Raw genomic sequence first — 24,037 nt, forward strand, 5'->3', positions numbered from 1 at the left:
CTCTGCAAATCCGTAGTGTCCTTTTAAATGGCTCAAAAGATGTTTTAACTATGTTTACAGTACTCTGAGGGCCATGTATGTGGACATGCCCTTGCACTTGTCTGGGGTCATCTCACTCACAAAACCCTCAACACTCATAAACAGTGTCTTTGTTCATTTGCTCTTTGCTTTTTGAGTAGTCTTCACTTCTGCAAACAGTTAATGACCCCGCTGCCACTGAAGTCATGACCTTGACCTGATGCTTTAATGATTTATTTATTTAATATGCTTTTTATTGAGCATCAACCTTATACCAGTCACTGGCTCTATAAAAATTGTTATAAATAAGAAAATAATATGTTTTGAGCATACACCATGTGTCAGGCTGCAAACTGGGCCCTTGGCATACTATCATTGTATTTTATCCCTTTTAAATCTAAATGCAACTTCTCCATTTTATTAGCCATAAAATTGGATCTCATTCTGACTTCAGAGAAAATTAGGGTTGATCTAAGTATTCCTGAGAAGAGTCATTTAGAATAAAGCCAGTGTGTTGCCAGTTAAATTATCCTGTGGCGCTGTCAGAGCCAATGGCTTCTGTTACCTTCCAGTCTTGGTTAGACTCTCCAAAGCCTCACATCACAGCTTCTTTATATTCTGTTCCCTCTGTTTTTAATTCCCTTTACCATTAGTCACTCTTCAAGATACAGAATAAAGGTCATTCACCTCTGAAGTCCTCCTAGAGCCTCCAGAGAAGAATCAGGTACTATTTGTCTTATACCCACAATTACTAAAGAATTTCTCTTTTTTTCATTTTTTTTATAGCCAATATTGTGGCACATGGAAGCTCCGGGGTTAGTCTAATCTGAGCTGCAGCTGCCAGCCTATGCCCATAGCCATAGCAATGCCAGATCTGAGCCACATCTGAGACCTATGCTGGAGCTCAAGGCAATGCCAGACTCTTAACCCACTGAGGGAGACCAGGAATCAAACTTGTATCCTCACGGACACTATTTTGGGTTCTTAACCCACTGAACCACAATGGAAACTCCACGAATCTCTCTTAAAATCACTTAACACAGTGGATTAAAAAAAAATGTACTTTAAAATTATGCAGACCTGTGTTTTCATTCTGGCTTGTCTCTTGATTAATCGTGAGAGGTTTTGTGACTTGTCCAAAATCCCATATAAGCCCTATGAAAATTTTGTCATGATTGTCTGTGTTTCCTCAATGACTAGAAGAGTGTCTGCCATTTTGGATACTCTCAATAAACATGAGCATTCTAATAAATGAACGAATGTTTAGAGATTGATAAGGCATTTGATATAGAGTGCAGAGTTTCGAGGTTTGTTGTGTATAAGAAGGAATTTGTAAAATGAAAGTAGGAGAAAATGTAGGGACCAGATTTTTAGGGACCATGTGTCACGTTGAGGAGGATAGACTCAGTGTTGTAGGCCGTATGTGTCCAACACATAACAGAGTCAAATACAATCCTTTTGAAATTTTTAGCAGAGCAGGGGGGAATGTAAGTGACACTGCACATTCACTCTCCAGTATGGTTTTTTCTCACGAATCCCCGAGTCAACCCTATGCTCTCTCCTTTAAGGATTGGACCCTTCCCCTAGAAATTTAACTGATAGCCATGTTTTATGACCACTGATTCTTGGACATGAAATTGAGCTATTAGCACCAATTGATCCTTTCTGGTCTTTCCAGTGAGGCTTTGCCAGCTCCGTAGCAAATCTAAAAGGACCTGTCCATACACCTTCCTGACCCTACCAGAGCTACGTATACTGTTTAATCCTCATTTTGCTGGTGCTTAAGAGTACAAAATTTTTGAACTGGAAAATAAACTAGTTTATCTTTTTGAACCCTTCATTTTATACCAAAGAAACTGAGGCGAAGTGGGGTTAAATGGGTTGCTTGAGGTTAAATTCCATGATTTTCTCAGGTGAATGGGAGGTGTGGGTAAGACTGAAATAAATATTTTACTATAGTTTGAATTCTGTAGACCCATTTTGCATCTGCATTTCACAGTAGCTTTATTTCATGAAATAATGTAGTAACTTAATGAAGAAGCTCATTTGATCTAATAACACATCATTTAATAGTGTAAGGAAAACCATCTGTTTTCTTACCAACCAGAAAATCTGGAAGGCAGACTACATTTAGAATGTTAAGTGAATTGTGATGACTGCTGTCACCATGGCAACCAATTGTTTGTTTAAAGCTCTTTTTTGTAATAAGTCTTAATGAGTCTTCCTAAATGTATCTTTGAATTCAAACCTGTCTTAAGCCAACACCTTCCCATACCTGTTTACTTCAATGGCCCCTCTCTTCTTTTTCCATCCTAATCTAGCCTACTCAAAATAAGGAAATTATTTTTTAAATATAATTTTCATTAGTATCATTATTTTTTGAGTGTAAATGATGGTGTAATGTGTAAAAATAAAACAATATCAGTCAGACATGTGGAAATGTTTCATTTACTAATCCCTTTAGATATCTTTGTTTGTATTTTTTTTCTGTTTGTATGTTGTGTATTTCCTGTTGAAGTCTAAGGTTTCATCTCTGAGAACATGTCTCCTAATTTCTTTCCCAACTTCTCCACTACCACCCCCACCATATTTCTTGGTGAAACTTGCTGTCTTGTTCTACATATACAAAGGGATGCCTTAATTTTTAATCATCTCTCAACAAAATATGCCTACTCTGGTTGATTGTTCCTGGAAGAAGTGCCCAGTGAGGAAAAGAAGGATGGCTACCAGAGAACTCCAGCCCATGGACTGAGCCTAGAGAAACACTGGAAAAAAGAAAGAGAAATAAAGAATCAGCAGCTACAAATAGAATAGGGTTTATTTTCCTAGCCCCTTATAGCCTACTCTCTTGCCCCTCAACTGAGATCTTCAAGAGCAGAATCATGCCATTTCTATTTAGGTGTCTACAGCACATACCTGCGCACCTAACAAATAATACTCAGTATTTGCTTTGTAGGGAAAAGAATGAGTTCTCCTAGGAGGTTAAGCTCTTCCTGTTTCTCCTCAGGCGTCCCCTTTTAGATCTTGCTCACCAGTTTTTTTTTTTTTTTTTTTTTTTTTTGCTTTTTGGGGCTACACCCACAGCACATGGAATTTCCCAGGCTAAGGGTCCAATCAGAGCTGCTGCTGCCAGCCTGCACCCCAGCCACAGCAATGTGGGATCTGAGCCATGTCTGCAAACTACACCACAGCCCATGGCAATGCTGGATCCCCAACCCACTGATCGAACCCACATTCTCATGGATACTAGTCAGATTCATTTCCCTGCACCCAGCCAGAACTCCCTTGCTCACAATTTTGGATCTGCAGCAATCAAACAGCCCAGAGGAGACCCATGTGGATATAATTTTGTTTTAAAATAATTATTTTCCCCCCAAAAAATAATTGCTTCTTTTTATTAATTTTTTTTTCACTTTTCCAGTATTTTTGAGCCCTTGATATGTGTAGGGCACTGCTCCATGTAATAGCAATACAGCAGTGAACACAACAGCGTGCCTTATATGTCAGACACTGTTAAATTCCTTGGAATTTATTTATATCATCTCAATTAATAATTGAAACGCCTAAGGAATGGGCACTTTCCTCAATCTGAAAATGAAGTTTCAGAGATTCAAAGCTTAATTAAACTTCCTAGGATCTCACAGCTAAGAAGTAGAAAATAAGAGTCAACCCAAGTTTAACTTACTCTAAAATGTATGTTCTTAATTACTAGGCTCTGTTATTGATGGACCATGAATAAAGAAATGGTAATTACTGGAGTTCCCATCATGACACAGCAGAAAAGAATCCTACTAGGAATGATGAGGTTGAGGGTTCGATCCCTGGCCTCACTCAGTGGGTTAAGGATCCGGTGTTGCCATGAGCTGTGGTGGAGTTTTCAGATGTGGCTCGGATCTGGCTTGCTGTGGCTCCGGTGTAGGCCAGCAGTTACAGCTCCGATTAGACCCCTAGCCTGGGAACCTCCATATGCTGTGGGTGCAGCCCTGAAAAGGACAAAAAGACAAAAAAAAAAAAAAAGAAGAAGAAGGAAAAAGCAATGGTAATTACATAAAGCAGAACATGAGCTGTAAGAATAAGTCCAATAAATGTTAATAGTTTCATCATAAAGAATTTTTAAGAATTTCATGGACCTGAATGTATAGCAACTTATTCCCCTCCCCCCATATTAAATCTACCACAAATTGTCTTACTAGGAATAATAAAATTTGATTAAATCTTGTAAACAGCTCTTTAAAAAGCAACCTAAATGTGCTTTGTTCATGCTCATTTTCATTTGTCTACCATCTATGCAGCCATTGACAGCAAATTTATCTCTATCAGGGTACTGTGGACAGTTTTACTTTACAAATGAAACAAAGCAAGTAAGTCTTTATCCAGATTAATTAGTAATTTTTTCATCCCTTAAAAAATGCACTGAGCCAGCTATGTACCATTAGTAGGATATAAAAATACAGTGGGGGAGTTCCCTTCGTGGCTTAGAGATTAACGAACCTGACTAGGATCCATGAAGATGTGTGTTAGATCCCTGGCCTTGCTCAGTGGGTTAAGGATCCAGCATTGCTATGAGCTGTGGAGCTGTGGTGTATGTCACAGATGTGGCTCAGACGCCACATTGCTGTGGCTGTGGCATAGGCCTGCAGCTGCAGCTCTGATTCCATCCTTAGCCTGGGAACTTCCAAATGTGGGTGTGGCCTTAAAAAAAAAAAATGATGTATAAGAACTCTGTTCTCTTAGACCTTATATATGAGAATCGAAGAAATAAAAAAAAAACAATTGAAAAAATCATGTCTTATAATGATAAGTGCTATGAAAAAATGTGAGAAATCTGTGATTGGGTGAGTATAAGGATAGGAATGGGAAGGCCTTAGTGATGAGCTGGATCCTGCATGGTGAGAGTCAGCCATGCAATATATGAGAGAGAAAAAGAAAATGCAAAAGTCAAAAGCAGGAACAAACATCAAATGTTCGATAACAAAAAAAACACACTTTTGTACCTTCTTGAGAGTAAGCTGAGGAAGAGGCGAGGGATAAAGTTAGAGAGATAGGTGGATCCGAATCACATGGGGCCTTATACATATGAACTTGTAATGAACTGTCTAAACAAAGATGTATTTAATAATAATAGGAGATATTTGTAATAATTATCTTGGGACAATAGTTGTAAACCTGAAATTTTCTAGATATACCAGTATTTATAGTTACCCAATTATATGCCAGGGTATAGAATTTGAATTTTATTGCAATATAGTTGTGAGCCTTTAGATGGTTTTAAGCAGGAAAATGAAACAGTTTGATTTACATTTCATAAGTGATCTCTTTGACTACTTCTAATCAGTTTTAGAGACTAATGTAGTAATCCTGGCAGGAAGTGATAGTGGCTTGAATATAGAGCTGAAAAGAAAGGCACTAATTTTAGATATATTTTTAGATAATGTAGACAAGACATGGGTTGAATATGTTGGGGTAAAGGGAAATAAGAATAAAATCGACTGCTAGTTTTTTGGCTCCAGCCTCTGGTTGAATTTTGATAATTTCTCCTGATTTTGAAAAGACAGCAAAGGAACTGGTTTCAGAAGATGATTGGGAATGAGTTGAATCAGCAGTCTGATTTTGATTGTGATAAGTTTGAGATTTCTGTCAGAAATACCAGTGGATATATCAAATGAATAATTGAGACATACTCTCTTTTCCTACACTGTTTAGTACAGCTTTTTTTTGCAGTGTAATCTGTATCCTTAATAAAATTTTAAAAACATTCAAACATTCCATTAAGGTGATTTTTCACTCAATTTTATTTTGTTTTCACTATCTGGTATTTGAAATTGCTAACATTACCAATTGTCTTTCCAGGAAAGTATAGACCTGGGTGAAATCATGTTTTCCCTTTGTTATTTGCCAACTGCTGGACGTATGACATTAACAGTCATCAAGTGCAGAAATCTGAAGGCTATGGATATCACTGGCTCATCCGGTATGTACACAATTGGCAGTGGGTCAAGGGTACGTACCCAAATAAAATATTCTACATAGCCAAATTATATATCACTGTTGAATTATTGAGTTAATTTGTCTGTAGTGGGATACTATAAAAGTAGAAAAAGAGATTATCAATAAAACAAAATAAAGTGTTCCAAATACCTCTTTAATTTACATTATTATTATGAAATTTTCAAAAGGTATTATCAAATAGACTGACTTTGAACTTGAGGTTTTATTTTTATTTATTTCTCTACTGATTTAGTTCTTTCTCAAAAATGCATAATTTACCATACGCTTCCCTACTTTCAGCTAGTTAGTTACTTATACATAAAGGAGGATCCTTAAACTTTAAGCCATTCAATTTAAACTTGTGTTGCTCTATGAGTAAGAGCCATAGAAGACATATTTAGAATGAATTTATCTCCCTCACCTGACCTGCAGAGAAATAACAAGGTTTCAGGACCACTGTTTACATTTGCATTCTTACCACATTTCTAACTAAAAACTTTGGACAATAGAAAGTATAGAAGAAATTTCTTCTATGCTAACTTTTATTTTTTTGTCTTTTTTTTTTTTTTTTTTTTTTTAGGGCTGCATATGGAGGTTCCCAGGCTAGGGGTCCAATGAGAACTGTAACTACTGGCCTACGCCACAGCCACTGCAGCCCTACACCACAGCCACATCAATGAGAGATACATGTAAGCCGCATTTGTGGCCTATACCACTGCTCAGGGATGAAGATGGATCCTTATAACCCACTGATTGAAGCCAGGGATCGAATCTGAGTCCTCATGGATAGTAGTCAGATTCATTTCTGCTTAGCCACACAGGAACTCTGCTTCTATACTAACTTTGATAAAGAGGTAAAACCACATCATTTTCTTTAGTCCCTTCACTTAAATCACCACAGCTCTGCAGGGCTATTTATAATTTAATAGGTGAACTTTGGCACAGCTCTGTGGAAGATGATTAGGACAGAATAGAGAGATCAGTAAGCATTTGTTAAATTTGTAAAAAATAGTAGTGGGGATATAGTAAAGGATGACGTGGGAATGGAATATACCTTTCTGGTTCTTTAGAACAAATAAATAAACTAAATTTATGCAGCCATAAAAAGAACAAAATAATGCCATTTACTGCAACATGGATGGAACTAGAGACTCTCATCCTTAGTGAAGTAAGTCATAAAAAGACAAATACCATATGATATCATTTATATCTGAAATCTAATATACAGCACAAATGAACCTTTCCACAGAAAAGAAAATCATGGACTTGGAGAATAGACTTGTGGTTGCCTAGGGGGAGAAGGAAGTGGGATGGATTGGGAGCTTGGGATTAATAGATGCAAACTGTTGCTTTTGGAATGGACTAGCAATGAGGTCCTGCTGTGTAGCACTGAGAACTATGTCTAGTCACTTATAATGGAAGAAAAAAGAATGTATACATGTATGTGCAACTGGGTCACCATGCTGTACAGTAGAAAACAATTGTATTGGGGAAATAACAATAAAAATATTTTAAAAAAATAAATAAATAAATAAATAAACGAAATTTACACCATAAAAATTATGAGGAAACTTTATGTTCTAGAGTAGAAAGATTTCCAGTATATACTTAAAGAAATAAAGTTCAAGCATGAATATGGATATCATGTTCCCTTCTATGTAAGAATGGGGAATCTTAGAATATATATCTATATTGCTTATATTTGCATAAATACTTGAGTAATACACAAAAACTTAGTGGAAAGTATGGGGACAGATGGATAAGAGACTTCTCATCACACATCTTTCTCAACATCTAATTTTGAACTATAGCATGAATTTCCTATTCATTTTTTTTGGAATTTGCAATACGTAATTGAAATATAAAGATAGAAAGTAAGTAAATTCCACATTCATTTTGATGAAAAGGTCTTATGTAAGTAAATGTTGAAGAACTTAAGATAAACAGTGTACTCTGTAAATTATTGTTTATTTTACTCTTTCTACTATGTATCAAAAGAGAGTGAAATTTCCAGACAAGCAAACCGTATCAAAGTTGTAATTAGAACAAGACTACTTTTTTTATACGAAGCATCTCATCAGGGTAGTGCATGCTTTGAGAACATCATCTCATTAATTTTCACAATAGGCTTGTGAATCAACTAAGAAGCCAATAAATTTTCCTTGTCACTAGTAGAGAAATATCATCATCATATACATGACGGGGGTAGCAAATGATAAACCAGGCCTCATTCCCATTGTTAACAAGAGGCCTAGGTCTGGGGGTTCAAATAAAAAGTGTATCACAAAAATGGGTTGCTTCCCTAGAACATATTTCTTATTATTAAAAAATTGAAAAATAGGAGTTCCCTGGTAGTTTAGCAGATTAACTGTCTGCATTGTCACAGCCATGACTTGATTTCAATCCCTGGTGTGGAAACTTCAGCACGCTATGGATGTGACCAAAAGGGGTTGAAAAATAAATAGGAAACAGCCATTAAGCATTGCCCTTTTACTTTTTTTTTCTATATGCAGCATTTACAGCCACAGAGTATATTTTTGCCCCTTGATAGAAATGCTTGTGAAATATACAAATACATTTTTCTGGAGCTTAAAAAGCACTTATTTGCTCAAATAAATTAGTGTTGCCATATCTTTGGCTTATTCTAGGGAAATAAGATTTATTACTACATTGATTTAGAAAAAAAAAAAAAAAAGAGGTGGTGGTGCTACAGTTGTAGGGTGATCAGAATGGAAAAAAAAAAAAATGAATGACAACAGAGCAGACACTGATTGTTTTAACCACCTAGCATATGTACCCAAACACCAACACACAAAAACCATGAAAACTTTTTAGAAAAAGATACAAAAAGTAAGACTTTTTAAAGAAAATTTTGATTAATATTTGTATACTTATCTATAACACTTGTGCTAGTTTCCTACTGAAGGTGGCAAGAATAAGACAGTAAAGATCTGTCAGCTGGGGCAGAACTTGTTAACAATTATTTAATTATTTGACTTCTTTGGCCCATAAAAATAGACTCCAGTTAAATGTTTCTCCTTCTAATTGGCATTATACAGGCAATGCACATCAGGAAACTTTCTTTAGGACATCTGTAAATCAAATATCACCTTTTTATTGCAAAGTGTTGACCATTTAATAAATGATATGTAGTGATCATTTCATCAATCCAAACCCCTTATCAAGCACTATGACTGTAAACAGAACCTCTAAGTTTAGTACCTTTCCCAACAATTCAAGACAGTTCCAAGTAATATAATTTTTCTTTTTTTAGTTAGTAAAGTTGATTTACAATGTAGTGCCAATTTCTGCTCTACAGAAAAATGACTCAGCCATATGTGTGTGTGTGTATACACACATTCTTTTTCTCCTATTATCTTCTAACACATTCTATCCCAAGAGATCAGATATAGTTCCCTGTGCTATACAGTAGGCTCTCATTGCTTATCTATTCTAAATGTAATAGTTTCCATCTACTAATCCCAAACTCCCAGTCCATCCAACTCCTTCCCCATCCCTTGGCAACCACAAGTCTGTTCTCTATGTCTGTGAGTCTGTTTCTGTTTTGTAGTTAGGTTCATTTGTGCCATAATTTAGATTCCACTTGTAAGTGATACCTTATCTTTCTCTTTCTGACTAATTTCACTTAGCATGAAAATCTCTAGTTGCATTCACATTGCCACAAATGACATCATTTTGTTCTTTGTTATGATCCAGCAATTCCACTTCTGTGGACAAAACTATAATTCAAAAAGATACATGCACCCCTATGTTCATTTCATCAATACTCACAATAGCCAAGACATGGAAATAACATAAATGTCTGTTGACAGATGAATGGATTAAGAAAATGTGGAACGTATACACAATGGACTACTACTCAGCCATGACTAATATAGTTTTTGCTGTTTTCAATTCATTGTGATCATATGTACTTGTCTAGATACAGTCTTGCTCTTTCATAAGTTTTAGTCTTATTCTAAATCATGTTATAGGAGATTGACTTGAAAACAATTATTTTTACTTGTTATGATTACATTCCCTATAAATCACTTGGGACAGAACATGTCCTCCAATGGATGTGACTAAAAGACACATTATAGTTTTGGATTGGCTCTTGGTAACCTAGTGAATTTTCTCTGTTATGCTAAACACAAGTTAACTCTTTTCTAGCTAATTAAGGATAAAGCTCTTTTCAAAGTATGAAGTCCTAGAGAGTCTATTGCTCCCAACTAAGTAATTTGAATTTAAAGCAGGTAATACTAAGGGGCTTAATATACCACTTTTCTTATTTAGTAACAACTAACCACAATTTTATTTGTGCTTTGTACTGTTCCTTTCATTTTAATAAAATTGCCTTCCCATTCCTAGATCCATATGTCAAAGTGTCTCTGATGTGTGAGGGTCGAAGATTAAAAAAAAGAAAAACAACTACAAAGAAAAATACTCTAAACCCTGTGTACAACGAGGCCATTATTTTCGACATCCCTCCAGAGAACGTGGACCAGGTTAGCCTCTCTATTGCGGTCATGGATTACGATAGGTACGTTCATCTTTCTACTCACTGAACAAATTTCAGTTAGTCATAGGAAGACCAGACTCAGCTTTTCATGTTATTCACTGATATAACAGTTTCAATTTCAGTTGGAAGAGGGAAACTTCATTCATTCAAAATTCATTTTTTTCCATGTTTTTAAGTTTTCTCTTCCAAAATACATCATTCTCAAGGGACAGGATACCTGGGGCTGGTGAAAGAATGGGTGGAAGTTGTATGGTATACCTAATAGTAAGCACTATCATGAAGGCTTTTTAACAGTAACACAGAAATTATAGTCAACAAATTTTACTTTCCCACCGGGGCTGGAATATGAGTACCATGATACTTCCCCAAGCTCTGTCGTTAAATAGCTGTGTGAAAGGGCAAGTTATCTCTTAGAGATTCACTTTTTCATTTACAGAGAATTAGCATAATGTGAAACTGTGAACAGTATTAAGAGTGGAAGGTGAATAGCGTCCATGGGGATACTGCCTTGATGCTTTCACATCAGTCTTAAACATTGTTTTGTTTATAGTTCTTCCAGCCCACACAATTTTATTAGTTCTCCTTTTGTAAAATAAATGACAAACTCTCAAACGCAGCTCTGAAGCTTCTTTCTGCTGCAGCTCCCACTCCTTCCTTGTCTGAAATTTTGCCCTGCTCCTTCCACTCATATGTTACAGCTCTGCTCAAGTCACCACTTATGTGTCTTTCTCAGCTAACCAGCCTCTTCTTTCTCTGAACTTTTGTCCCACTAAAAGCTTATATCTCTTATCCACCCCTTGCTATATACTTCTTTTTATTATTTTGCTTTTTATATTTATAATAATTTTGGAAAGGAATCCTGTATGTTTAACCTAAAAAATTATCAGCATGTACACAATGTATTACCACATTTATTTTGTTCTAAAGATAGCACAAGTGGTACAGAATACATATACACAAATATTCAGATTATCCATTTATATTATTATGCAAAGGGTAGTAACCAGGACCCTGTAATACAGAGAGATTAAAATGGTATCATCTGGATGAGAGCTGGGAAAATAAAGCACTGAAAAATTAAATGATTTATACCATCTCTTTGAAATTATTTTATGTCACAGTTCCCTCCCCCCCAAAAAAAAAAACTGTCACTATTTAAAGGGAGAGGGAAATCTTGAATTAGTTAAAATGGAAAACTCTAAAGATATAACGTTTTTTATTAGAAACCCTTGTTACGCTTTACTACAAAAAATTACTCCTGTTGATTTCTCACAACATAGATTGCAGATAGAGACAATTGAGCATTTGTCACTGAAACAATTTTGGGGAAATATATCCAGACAATATATAAAATGGAAAGATATTTAAGTTATTTTTTAAAGTGTGCTTGTATGGCTTCCCATATTAAGGAAAATTATACTAAGCATACCTATCTACATCAGTGACAGAAAAAAAGTAATGAAATGTTCTAAAATCATCTCAAAAGTCTCCTTAGAGATGTCTATGAGAATAACACTAGAGAAAGTGCCTTTAAATTACATTCCATTCTTGAGAGGCAATTTACCACATGTGTGCTTGAATCAATTATCTTTTTTTATCATTTCATAGTTTACATGTATATCAAAACATTAGGTTGTTCACTTTATGTATAATTTAATTTGTCAAATTATATGTCTAAAGCTGAAAACAAGAACAAAACATTTAAAAAGAGAAGGCACAGACAACTGACTTACAGAAGAGTCCAGATTAAACTGTAGCTGAAACTAGAATGACCCTGGACTTCTCAGTTATGTCAGTCAATAAATTCCCTTTCTTGTTTCAGGCCATCCATCCAGTTGGATTTTCTCCCATATGTGACTGAATACATCTTTTGATGTACAGGGATATCAGGAGACTCTAATTTGGGGCTCATTTTTACTCTTACTTGAAACATTTCTCTTCACCTCACTCTTCTGTTTTCTTTATTCTTTGAAATTGGTTTCCTGACCTTTTTCTTTTTTCTTTTTTGTCTTTTGTCTTTTTTTAGGGCCACCCTCGTGGCACATAGAGGTTCCCAGGCTAAGGGTCTAATCGGAGCTATAACATCCAGCCTGCGCTACAGCCACAGCAATGCCAGATCTGAGCCACATCTGTGACATACACCACAACTTAGGGCAACGCCAGATCCTTAACCCATTGAGTGAGGCCAGGGGTCGAACCTGTAACCTCACGGTTCCTAGTTGGATTCGTTTCCGCTGTGCCATGACAGGAACTCCTGCTTGTTTCTTATATGTGTTTTCACCATGTTAAACTCTTACACTGTCATGTTAACTCTGGCAACTGGATCAATCCCTCCCCTGGATTCTTCTAAATTTCTAACAAACCACCGATCAGGAATCAAAAGTGCTGGTCCTGCTGCTCCCTGATCCTCGGTGTTTTCTTTAGTTTAATGGAGTTAAGAAATCTACTCTCAGGGTTTTCTTAGAGATGAAAAGACAATCTAGCACCAGCATTTAATAAACCACGAAATGCCATGGTGATGACAGTTAAATAATCGAAATGCAAGATAATTTCCCTGGTTTTACTCCTGACACAGTAAGTTCATTCATTCTTGAATCAATTGTCTTGATTCAAGTCCTCCCTTTCCCTCTAACTAAGTGTACAAAGCCAGACAGGTCCCTTACCTTCGGGGTGTTTAGTTTCATTCTTTGTAAAATGAGATGATGACAATGATATTCATGATCATGGTGTGAGGATTAAGTGAGCCGGTACATTTAAATTACTCAGAACAGTGTCTGGCACATAATAAGCTCTCAAAAATATTAATTATCTTTATTATTTTGATATGTTGCCATGAAAACAAGACATGAATAGGAAATAAGAGTGTCGTTTGGTATGCTCTGGTGCTATCCAACAATAAGTCAAATGCCATGCGCTGCCTTGTTTAATTGTTGTACAAATAGTAATGTCCACTGACATCATCTAGTCAATTAATTATGGTCATTTATATAAGAAAATTTGCATTGAACCCTTGGTGAGAAATCTAGACATCATTATAAAACATTAAGCCTTGTGGAAATAATGAAATTTGATTTGTATCACTTAAAGTTAATAGAATGCTTCCAAGAAAGAAACTCATCACGTAGGTAAGGACAAGCTGCCATTTCTTTTCACACTATCCTTATTATTGTGAAATGTGCTCAAGTTACAGAGCACTAAAATGGTTTATGTGTGCTTCTTTTACAAATGTTTGAATGTTGATCCTATTTAGTAAGTTTTCGCTTAAGATTTTTTTTATTTGACTTGAAGTAGTTTTATATGTAAAATTATCTAGAATCTATCACAAAATCTGTGTTTTAATCATATATTTAAAATTCTGCTAAGGTGTATGAAACTCCATTTATCACTGAACATTAGAATGAAAGTAGAATATTCTCCAAATTATAGGGTGGGACACAATGAGGTCATAGGAGTGTGTAGAACAGGACTGGACGCTGAGGGTCTTGGGCGAGACCACTGGAATGAAATGCTGGCCTATCACCGAAAACCAATAACACATTGGCACCCTTTGCTGGAGGTAAGCCCTGGGACTCCCTGACATCTACTCTCTTCTTTATCTCTTGCTTAAATATTATTTATCTGCTAACACTTCTCTGACATTTTATATATTCACCTATTTTTCTTTTTAACATACATTGCTCTTGTTTTGAAAGAGCTAAAGAACTGAGAAGCCCCAATTGACTCTACCATCCAGTATGCAAAGTTGCATGTGCCTTGTTGGTTTTTAAAAACAACTTAACTTTCTGAGTTTGATATTCCTTTATAGTAAGCCCATAAAAACTGCAAGTCTATTATTTTTGCATAGACTGCAAACTTACATCATTGAGTGGTGGAGTGAGCAAGTAAATTTATTACTAACTGGAAACTGAATTTTCATGCTTCTTGTTTGTGAAAACAGCGACCTCACCTAAAATTTCCCAGAATCTCTAAATAGAGGTACTAGATCTACTTCAACTCATCTATGTAACTTTCTGATCAGGAAATTAAAGGGCTCACAGATTTTTAAAACACTGAGACATCAGCTTGCCTAAATTGAAAGCCTGTCTCTATTGTGTCACTAGATGTTAAAGAACCTTGGACAAGACTTACCCTAAGTTTCTTCTATTGCCTTCTAATAGCAGTAAACACATAGAGTAAAACTAAAGAAAATGCTGAATAGTATATGCGTAGTACAGAGTATGGCACAATGTTTACTCTATAATTTAATATCAATAGTTGTATTAACCAGAAGTATCAATACCGATTTCTATTGGGATTTTAAAATTTTTTTAAATTTTTTCTTTTTTAGGGCCTCACCCACAATATATGCAAGTTCCCAGACTAGAGGTTGAATCAGAGCTACAGCTGCCGGCCAACACCACAGCCGTAGCAGCATGGGATGCAAGCTGCATCTGCGACCTACATTACAGCTCATGGCAATGCCAGATCCCCGACCCATTGAGCATGGCCAGGGATTGAACCCAAATCCTCATGGATACTAGTCAGATTCGTTTCTGCTGTGCCACAATGGGAACTCCCTCTACCAGGATTTTTAGCCACAAAGTCAGTTGTCAGTCTACTCAATACACTGTTGCTTGATGGAGTGACTTTCTTTTCCAAAGACAATTGCTGGAGTCTCTTGAAGAGTCACAAAATTAGTCGTGTATATGACCTGATTAATGGAGAGGTAATACTGGTTAATAAAAAGATGAGAGGTAGGGGATGGAATATATGCAATTCAATAAAAAAGAAGTTATGATAACCACGTAGTAAGGGAGCAACACATTACCATCTCTCCTATGGGTAAGATTCTGCTGCTGCTTCTGTCATTAGGCACTGGGTTGAATAGTACAGACAAAGTAGTGTAATTAAATGTCAATGAGCCCTGGTTCTAAGCTCAGCTTAGTCATGAAAATGTGACCTTAGCTGTGTTACTCAGAACATTGTAAGGAAAATTTGAAGAACGCTGGACAATAGCAGTGAACTTTCAACATAGATATCCACTTAAATATATTAATGTCCCAAATCTTTGCCTCACTTCATCATTTAATGTAAAGCATAAAAGACAGACACATGCAAATGCATATTCACACAGTACTTTCTCTTAGGCAATAGCTCAAGTTCTGAGCAAGTTGTTTCTTTTCAACAATGTGTATTGTCTAATGTATAAATTATACTCTACTGCTTTACTCTCCTTTTCCTGATTCTTATTTTTATTTTCATTTAAAGTCTGAAACGTGATTAAGTTTAATAATCTAGACATGAGAGTAAAGTTTGTTGGGTAGAGAACCATGCTGAAAGGGAGACATGAATTCAAGCCCTTGTTTCTCTGACCATCTAATCCTGGATAGACCACCTACTCTGTCTACAACTACATTTCACAGGGATAATGTAGGGAGAGATGAGATAATTTGATCAATAACTTTCACTTATGAAAGGACAGAGGTTCTATGACCCAGTGCATGTTATGATCACTTAGAACCATTTAATAAGCAGTTATAAATTTATCTGATGGAAAGGAACTATGAAATAGGTATGTGTTTGTGTCTAAGAATATGTGAACTTTCCAGTTACTGTAGTGTATACAGAAAGAATAAGCTACAATATGGGCATCAGAAGATATCAGATATTTTTCTAACAGCTGACTATCAGAGCACAAGTGGACTGAAAAGATTAAAGGTACTTTCTCCAGAAAATAGATCCTTTTTTCCCACTCACGCACCTACATTCATTGGTCAAACAAAATGCAGAGACTAGGGACCTAAGAACTGGCTGGATCTTGCATTTTGGGAAAGTGATGAATGTGTAATTGTATGTTTTATTGCCAGAGTAGGGATTAAAATGAAAAGGGAATAAAATATTCAAGATCTGAATAAGTTGGGAGGACAAGACTAAAACATCACGTGGAAAATCTGGCTACTCCTACCTAGGTAGAAAAATTTATTGTTATAATTAAAATTTTAAATACATATATTTAGGGACTGCAAGAAATTATTCTTTATCATTTGTGGTTCCCATTTTCCAAACTCTGTCCTTCTCATATCTCATATCATTAACTGCCCCTATAAAAATCACCTCCTGCCTTAGAGCAAGTGGGATGCAATCTCGTGTGTCTCTTGAACCTTCTTGATCTTACCCAGCAATTTCCCCTGACTCTGGTAAATCATTAATTATTTTACATTAAGAACTAAAAGATGTCATAGAATGTAAAATTATTCCGAAGTCATGAAGAGCTGTCTCTGCAGAGCTGTTCTGCATGCCATCTGTGTCCCATGCCCTGCTTACATATTTGTGAGATGTTTGTGTCCCTTCATGCTACCTGAGACAGTGAATTCTGAAGGGCATGGGGAATTATGTAACTTCTTCAGAGACTTGCATATCATGGATGAATATTCACTATTTAAATGTAACAATTACCCATTCTATTGTTTTTTTACACTAGATCATACATTATGAAATTATTATCTTTCAGTTACCCGGCCGGGCAACTAGCTTTGATAGTCAAGGATCCTGTCCATCTCCCAAACCACCTTCCACACCGTAATAAGGACCCAGGACATGTACTCATCAGATCAGAAAAAAAAAAAAAGAAGTGGAACGTTTGATTTCATCATTTAAAGTATATTCTGACAATGAACAAATTTGATGGCAAATTTTATTTACTTTTTTTTTGTCTATTTATTCACTTTGGGCATCTTGATATATTTTACTTGAATATAAATGGTCCTTACTTACATAAAGCATTTTATTCTTCACATCATATGCCTATTAGCACAGATGGTATTTTAATAAATTGTAAATTCTTTGCATAAGCAAAGAAATAGTTTTTGAAAATAATCCATACTGATCTAAAATTAAATAGTTAATGCTGCTATTGTATAAAGTAGCATGTGTAACATCTGTATAATTTTGGATTTTGTTAAAAATATGTTCATTTCTAGTTGTGCACATGGTTCTATATAAACTTTACTGAAATTTTGAACTTTACTCACAGAGTGTTAAATCCTTGCATAATCAAGTTCATATTATTTATCTGGTAATATATTCTTTCATTCTCAGCAAAATCTTTTCTTGGTAAAGTTTGGCTCTGCTAAACTTTTTCTTTCACACTTGTTTTTTAAGATATAGAGAAAAACTGTAATTTAAAGAACCTCTTTGAGTATAAATTTAACAAGTAATATTTAGTAGCTGGAAAATGAAGATTGAGCCATTTGGGCTACTGTTTTATACTGTCTTAAAGTTACATTAGTTCAAACATCTGTAGCACTGTTTAACTGATATTTTAAAAGTCCTATTACTCTTAATCTCAAATGTAGCATTAGTATTCCTAAGTGAATAGAATTAGAACTCATAAGTGTTCATAAGGTTCTCAAGTACTGTGACATGTTTATTTTGTGACATAAAGCTATTACATAGATCCTGTATTTCTGATAGACATACTAACAGACACCAAAGGTACAATAAATGTCTGTGCTCATTGTTGTTTGGATTTTACACAGTAATGGTGATTTTAAGCCCAATCAGAAGCTGATCCTTAGAAGCAGGTATTTTTCTAAAGAAAGGGTGACTTATTTTTCAGAAAATTATAGAACTATACCATAAATAATACAACTTCAACATTTAGTAAAAATAAATGATTTTAAAGGCCCAGACCCACAGTCTTTTATGAAAGACATTTTTTCATGAGGATCAGGCCACTAGTCGTAAAAACTATGCAAATGTTTTTTCCATGACAGAACTTTCTTTTAAATCATGTCAACTTTTTATTTTCTCATTTCTGGTCCCTATTGGAAGGTATCTATATTGAATGATCCCTAACCTTACTTTTGAGATGTGTACCATAGATGGTGCATATTTTAAGCTTATCCCAAAATAGAAGTTTAAAAGAACCCCCCAAAAAAACTGAAAAGGCAAGAAAAATCTATAGTTAGACTATAAATCATGCTCGTCAGAGTGAGAAACTTTTATCAACCTTACAAAATTTTGATTTTAATAAAATCCTTTATTTCTAAATATTAAAAAATAAAAAGTTTTAAAATCGTGAAATTCTTTTTTTATGTTGGCATCTCTCATATGATGTTACTCAATTTAGATGTAACTATTTTACACATTAAAATTTTAAAGGCAAACACAATTCCCTAAATTTTTTCAGAAATGCTTGTGCTATCTTAATGAAAACAAGTATTCCTGACTAAAATTTTCTAACTGAAAATAATTGAAGAAACATGTTTGAAAATACCAGTTACTTTTTCAAGCCTAAAAGAACCATTTGCTATAGGCAGGATAACTGAAGATGACACTTCTGTTTTATAATTCTTTATTTTACTGGGAAGTAAAATTGTCAGATGGGAAGACTTAATAAAATGACATATTTGGAGATAATTGTTTGTAGGTACAGCTGCAGCTTACAGTTAATTAACAACTATATTTCCTAAATGAGTATAATAATTATTTTCACCTGAAAATATATTTCAAGTACTTTTTATTTATGCTTTTTTTTTTTGTCTCCTATGGAGAAAAAAATCAATGCTTATGGTGAAAACATGCAAACAATCAGCCAACCAGGAGCATTTAATATGGCTATTGTAAATTAAAATAAGTGTATAAGGTAATTTTTAAAAACCTTTCCTAGGGATTAGAATAAACTCATCATGCCTGAGTAGTTGTTTACCCTTGAAAGATAAGGGAAAACCCAAAACTCAAATTTCATGCATCACTTAAAATGGTAGTTCATATTATAAAAATGTAATCCACCATTTTCAATACAATATGATATACCCTCATTCTGCACAGCCACACATTTATATAAACATAACTTATCCTCTTTCTACTTGAAGATGGACTGTTTTCATTTCAGTATTTAAAATAAGATTTGAGATTATCCTCCATAAATTTTTGTGGAACACCACATTTTAATGATAGCACTGACACATTATGGTGTTGCAGCTTAGGTATATAAGAATACCTAATTTCAGGGACTTATTCAAGGACTTGCCAAACATAAATCTAAGAAAAAGGAACAAGTGTTGATTAGTTAACATAACAACACTAATGTTCTTTTGGGTTTTGCTTTTTAGTTTGTTTATTCATGCATTTATTTTACCTGATTCAATAATCAGGGGAATGAGAAAATAGAATGTGAAAATGCATTAATATTTGTGAAGTATACAGTCTTCTCACAAAAAATCTGAACAATTGATGCTATTTTTACACTAGTTTCTTAATATTTTTCTGGTCAATTAAAAATTTTTATCAGGCCAGCCCTGTTTCTGGCACTTTATTTTACATGTAAAACACATGATGTTAATACATTCACAGTTCAATTAAAAATATCATCAGGACTAGTGCCAGGGAACTAGAGATGGAAGCACAGAACCAAGCGCCCACTTTCTTATGCAGTTTCCGGGAGTGTGTGCATGTTCTAGTTACTGCAGGGAGATCACAGCTGATCAATATTGACTCAGGTTTTAGGTAAAAGAAAAATATATTTGAACCTATTTGGTTCTAATATTTAATTGACAATTCCGTCTGTATTATCTTTTGTAATATTTATTATTTTAAAACTTTGCAAACTCAAGAAGTATCAATCTCTTAAGGCTTTCATTTAATGATTAATTGCTTCAGAAATGAAAAAGCCAAACTTTCACTTCTTTCTCAACTTTTTTTATTATCCATGAAACAAAATAGAAATTATTTGAGAATGAGTTTTCAAAAGAGCCATAGACTATTGCAAATAAAGTAACACAAAATCTTAACATTGAACACATGGTTATTTCTTTAACTCTTTAAAAAGAATACTTTCTATTATCTCATATATTTTCATGGAATGGAGTTCCATATGATTTTCTTTGCCACCCGAGTTGCAATTATGACCAAGTATTTTAATTATCTGATAATATTTTTAAAAGAATGAAGAAAACTAGAGTTGATCAGGATTTAAGAAAATCATTCATCCTCTACTAAATCTGTTCTTGAAGCAGCTCCAGTTGTTTCGATGTACTTTAATTGATTTAAACTTTTAGGGTTTATAGGCTAAGAATATATTGCTTGCCATAAGGGATTATACAAAAGCATGGAAAGTAAAATAATTTAAATTAAGAATCTACACAACTAAATAGCAGTTAAACACAGATGTTAAAGCATATGGAAATAAAGACATTGAATACAAAAATCAAAAACCACCTTTGTATGTTCAATTTTAGGGGAAAATAACTCCTCTAACACTGTTCAAAAAATCCCATGACACAGATTTTAATAGTTATTCAATGACGTGGCTCAGGATATGATTCAGCTAAACCTGTTAAGACCCATTATTTTATTTTTTATTTTATTTTACTTTGCTTTTTAGGGCCGCACCTGCGGCATATGGAGGTTCCCAGGCTAGGGGTCTAATCTGAGCTACAGCTGCCAGCCTGCGCCACAGCCACAGCAACGCCAGCTCCAAGCTGCATCTGCGACCTACACCACAACTCACAGAAAGGCCAGATCCTTAACCCACTGAGCAAGGCCAGGGATCGAACCGGCAACCTCATGGTTCCTAGTTGGATTCGTTTCTGCTTCACCACCACGGGAACTACCAAGACCCCTTATTTTAAATAAAGTAGTGAGTTTATATTTTACATGGGAAAGACAGCTAATTAAACTAAATGTTTCCAATATGTTATTCAGTGATACTCTTTAAGGTAAGAATTTTCTATTAAAAGACTTTTCCTATATTTGCTCAATCTTATGTTAAAGTAAATAGCAGTTTGATAAAAGATGTATTGGTAATACTTGTCATCTGTAAATAACAGTTAAGTAAAAAGAGGTGTATTTGAACAGTGGCAATTAATAAATATTCAGTTCAAGTGTTTTCTCATCACAGTAAAAAACTTTTTATTTCCACCCAGTACATCATGAAGACTGGTAACCAAAGTTTGACTTGATTGTGTGATAATTTCACACTATAGAGACTTTAAAAAGAAAGCACTAACTTAAGAGCTGAGGTGGGACTTAAGGATTTATTGAATGCAAACATTTTGGATATTAGAGAGGTGATTGAAAAGATAGGATTCTTCATGTTTAAAACAATTTAAATATACTCCTAAATGAGAATTCATTAGAATAGAACTATTTTTATCTATTCTGAAATATTGGAAATGACTCGCTACTAATGGATCTAAAGTTACATATAGTATTTGTATGGAAATGTTTTCATCTCAAACTCACAATAAATTCTTCTAAGCTCATCTGGGTCATGAATACCCTCTCCAAAGAGAAAACCATGTCTGACTTTTGTCATAAACGTGTAAAAATAGGCCATATCTGCAGAAATTTTGTTCTGATTTGCACCTGCTATGCACAGGACCTCCATTTTCTGTACAGGGTGGTGGATTTCAATTATTTGATTTATATTTTCGTGTTTTTGTTTCCTCAAAAATAATTTATTGAATAACAATACATATTATAGAAATGAGTCAAAAATTGTTAAGAGGAGTTCTTATGGCTCAGAGGTAATGAACCCAGCTAGTATCCATGAGGAAGCAGGTTCAATCCCTGGCCTCTCTCAGTGGTTAATTATTCAGCATTGCTATGAGCTCCAGTGTAGGTCACAGACGTAGCTCAGATCCTGTGTTGCTGTGGCTGTGGTATAGGCTGGCAGCTGTAATTCTAACTCAACCCCTGGAAACCTCCGTATGCCACAGGTGTGGCCCTGAAAAGCAAAAACGAAAAAAAGAAAAGAAAAGTTGGATAAACCCCAATGTTTGAAGATTAATGCTTTGGATTTTTGTTTTTGTTATCTTTTCAGAATTTTTTGTTGTTGTTATTTTCCCAATCTGAACATCAATACAGGGAATTATGTTTGACTATGGTTTTGCTGTAGGATAAATCGTGTGAACTAGAAAAACCTCTATAATCCCTAAGGCTCTGTACAAACTGGCCACAAAATCACACTCTTTAAAAATTGCATGGCTTATTACATTTATATCCATATATATAGAGCTAGCCATGTATAGATCATTTTGTGGATTTTATTATATACTTTTGTTTTTTCATTTAAAACTACAGTAATCCTAGTGCAAATAGCTTCATAAATTCTCTCACTGCATAAGAAAGGAGCAGGTAGACCAACTGTAATACACAAAATATATGCATTTATAGTTTTAATTAAAAAATCCAACCCAAGTTTATGTCATTTGCATTAACCTTTTTTTGTTTGTTTGTTTCACCCATGGCATATGGAAGTTCCTGGACCAGGGATTGAATCCGAACCACAGCTGTAACTTACACTTCAGTTGTGGCAATGCCAGATCCTTTAACCCACTGCTCTGGGCCAGGTATCAAACCTGTGTCTCTGCAGCGCAGTGACCCAAGCCGCTGCAGTCGGATTCTTAATCCACTGTGTCATAGCAGGAACTCCTGCATTACTTTTTTTTATTGACCCTCCCAAATGACAGAAATGATTGGGTTCATATGCAAAATATAAATTATAGAATACACGTAATGAGATATCCACTGAAGAATGACAAATTAAAAATATAAATTTCTCACATTGTAAAAATGATGATTCCACTAATGAACTGTCTAAGATATTTGCAGATTATTCTAAGCTGACAGAAACCATGATAAATCTTCATTTCATACATGACATTGAATAATTTGGATCTGTTGTATAGGATCTTTTTTCGTATCCCTCAGTTATTGTTCATAAGGTGGCTTTTTAGCTGAAGTTTGTGATGTAAAACTAGCCATTGTTCAAATCATTATCTTTGACTTCCATATTATAGAGTAGAAATTTTAAAATCTTTTGTAATTCATGTTTCTTGCTTTTCTACAGGTAACCAGCCATTTGTGAAACTTGACAGTGTATAATTGTATTACTTAGAACAAATGTTTTGCAACCAACTTTAAAAGATGTTACATATTTCAGTATTTTTACAATGTCTTCTTTAAAATATGTGAACATATTTGTCAGGTTCAGATTAATTAGGTAACAATGAAACCTCAAAGCTGTTATGAAGTGTAAAATTTATGATTACTTTTGTAAAAGAAAATGGAAAAGCACTTGAAATATAATTTTACTGTTTCATATGTATTTTGAAAAATAAAGTGATTATAAATTATTTTTCTTGTCTTTGAAGAAAATATCTTTTTCAGATTTAATTCTAAAAACTTTATGCTGCTAAATCTTTCCTTAATAGTCATTAATTTTGGCACTCATTAGAGAGCAGAGCAATTTATTTATCAATAATTCAGTAACTTAGGTACTGAATATATCTTAGAAACTTCACTTAATATGTATCTTTTTTTTAAATTATTAACTCCAGTAGGATTACTTTCATTAAAGAATCATTACCCAAGTGTTAAAGGAGGTTTACCTTTACATATATTAGTTACATTTGTTTCATTTGCAAAAAGTTCTTACAGATACCTTAGCAGGTGATACAGTAGCTAGGGTATACCAGTTAATTTGTTTGTTTCTGTTTTACCTCAGATTTTCAAAAATACTTT

At 34.6% G+C, this 24,037-nt stretch overlaps 1 protein-coding gene across 6 annotated transcripts in view; it reads left to right on the forward strand.

Annotated features, from left to right (window-relative positions):
* SYT10 (synaptotagmin 10) overlaps positions 1-23,649 on the forward strand; it is a 68,587-nt gene extending 44,938 nt beyond the window's left edge. For 5 of the 6 annotated variants that reach the window (XM_001927016.8, XM_085025117.1, XM_085025115.1 and 2 more), the window contains exons 4-7: positions 5,869-5,989; positions 10,378-10,549; positions 13,955-14,084; positions 17,019-23,649. In XM_001927016.8, coding sequence (XP_001927051.3) covers positions 5,869-5,989; positions 10,378-10,549; positions 13,955-14,084; positions 17,019-17,090 — 495 coding nt within the window. In that variant the 3' untranslated portion in view covers positions 17,091-23,649. The other variant, XR_014845445.1, reaches the window with a different exon arrangement.
* The last annotated feature ends 388 nt before the right edge of the window (positions 23,650-24,037 follow it).

The sequence above is a fragment of the Sus scrofa genome, chromosome 5, assembly GCF_054392235.1.
Source record: "Sus scrofa isolate SSC_HxYL_T2T_F1_AM1 chromosome 5, Sscrofa_HxYL_maternal_Yorkshire_Landrace_v2.0, whole genome shotgun sequence".
Lineage (NCBI taxonomy): Eukaryota > Metazoa > Chordata > Mammalia > Artiodactyla > Suidae > Sus > Sus scrofa.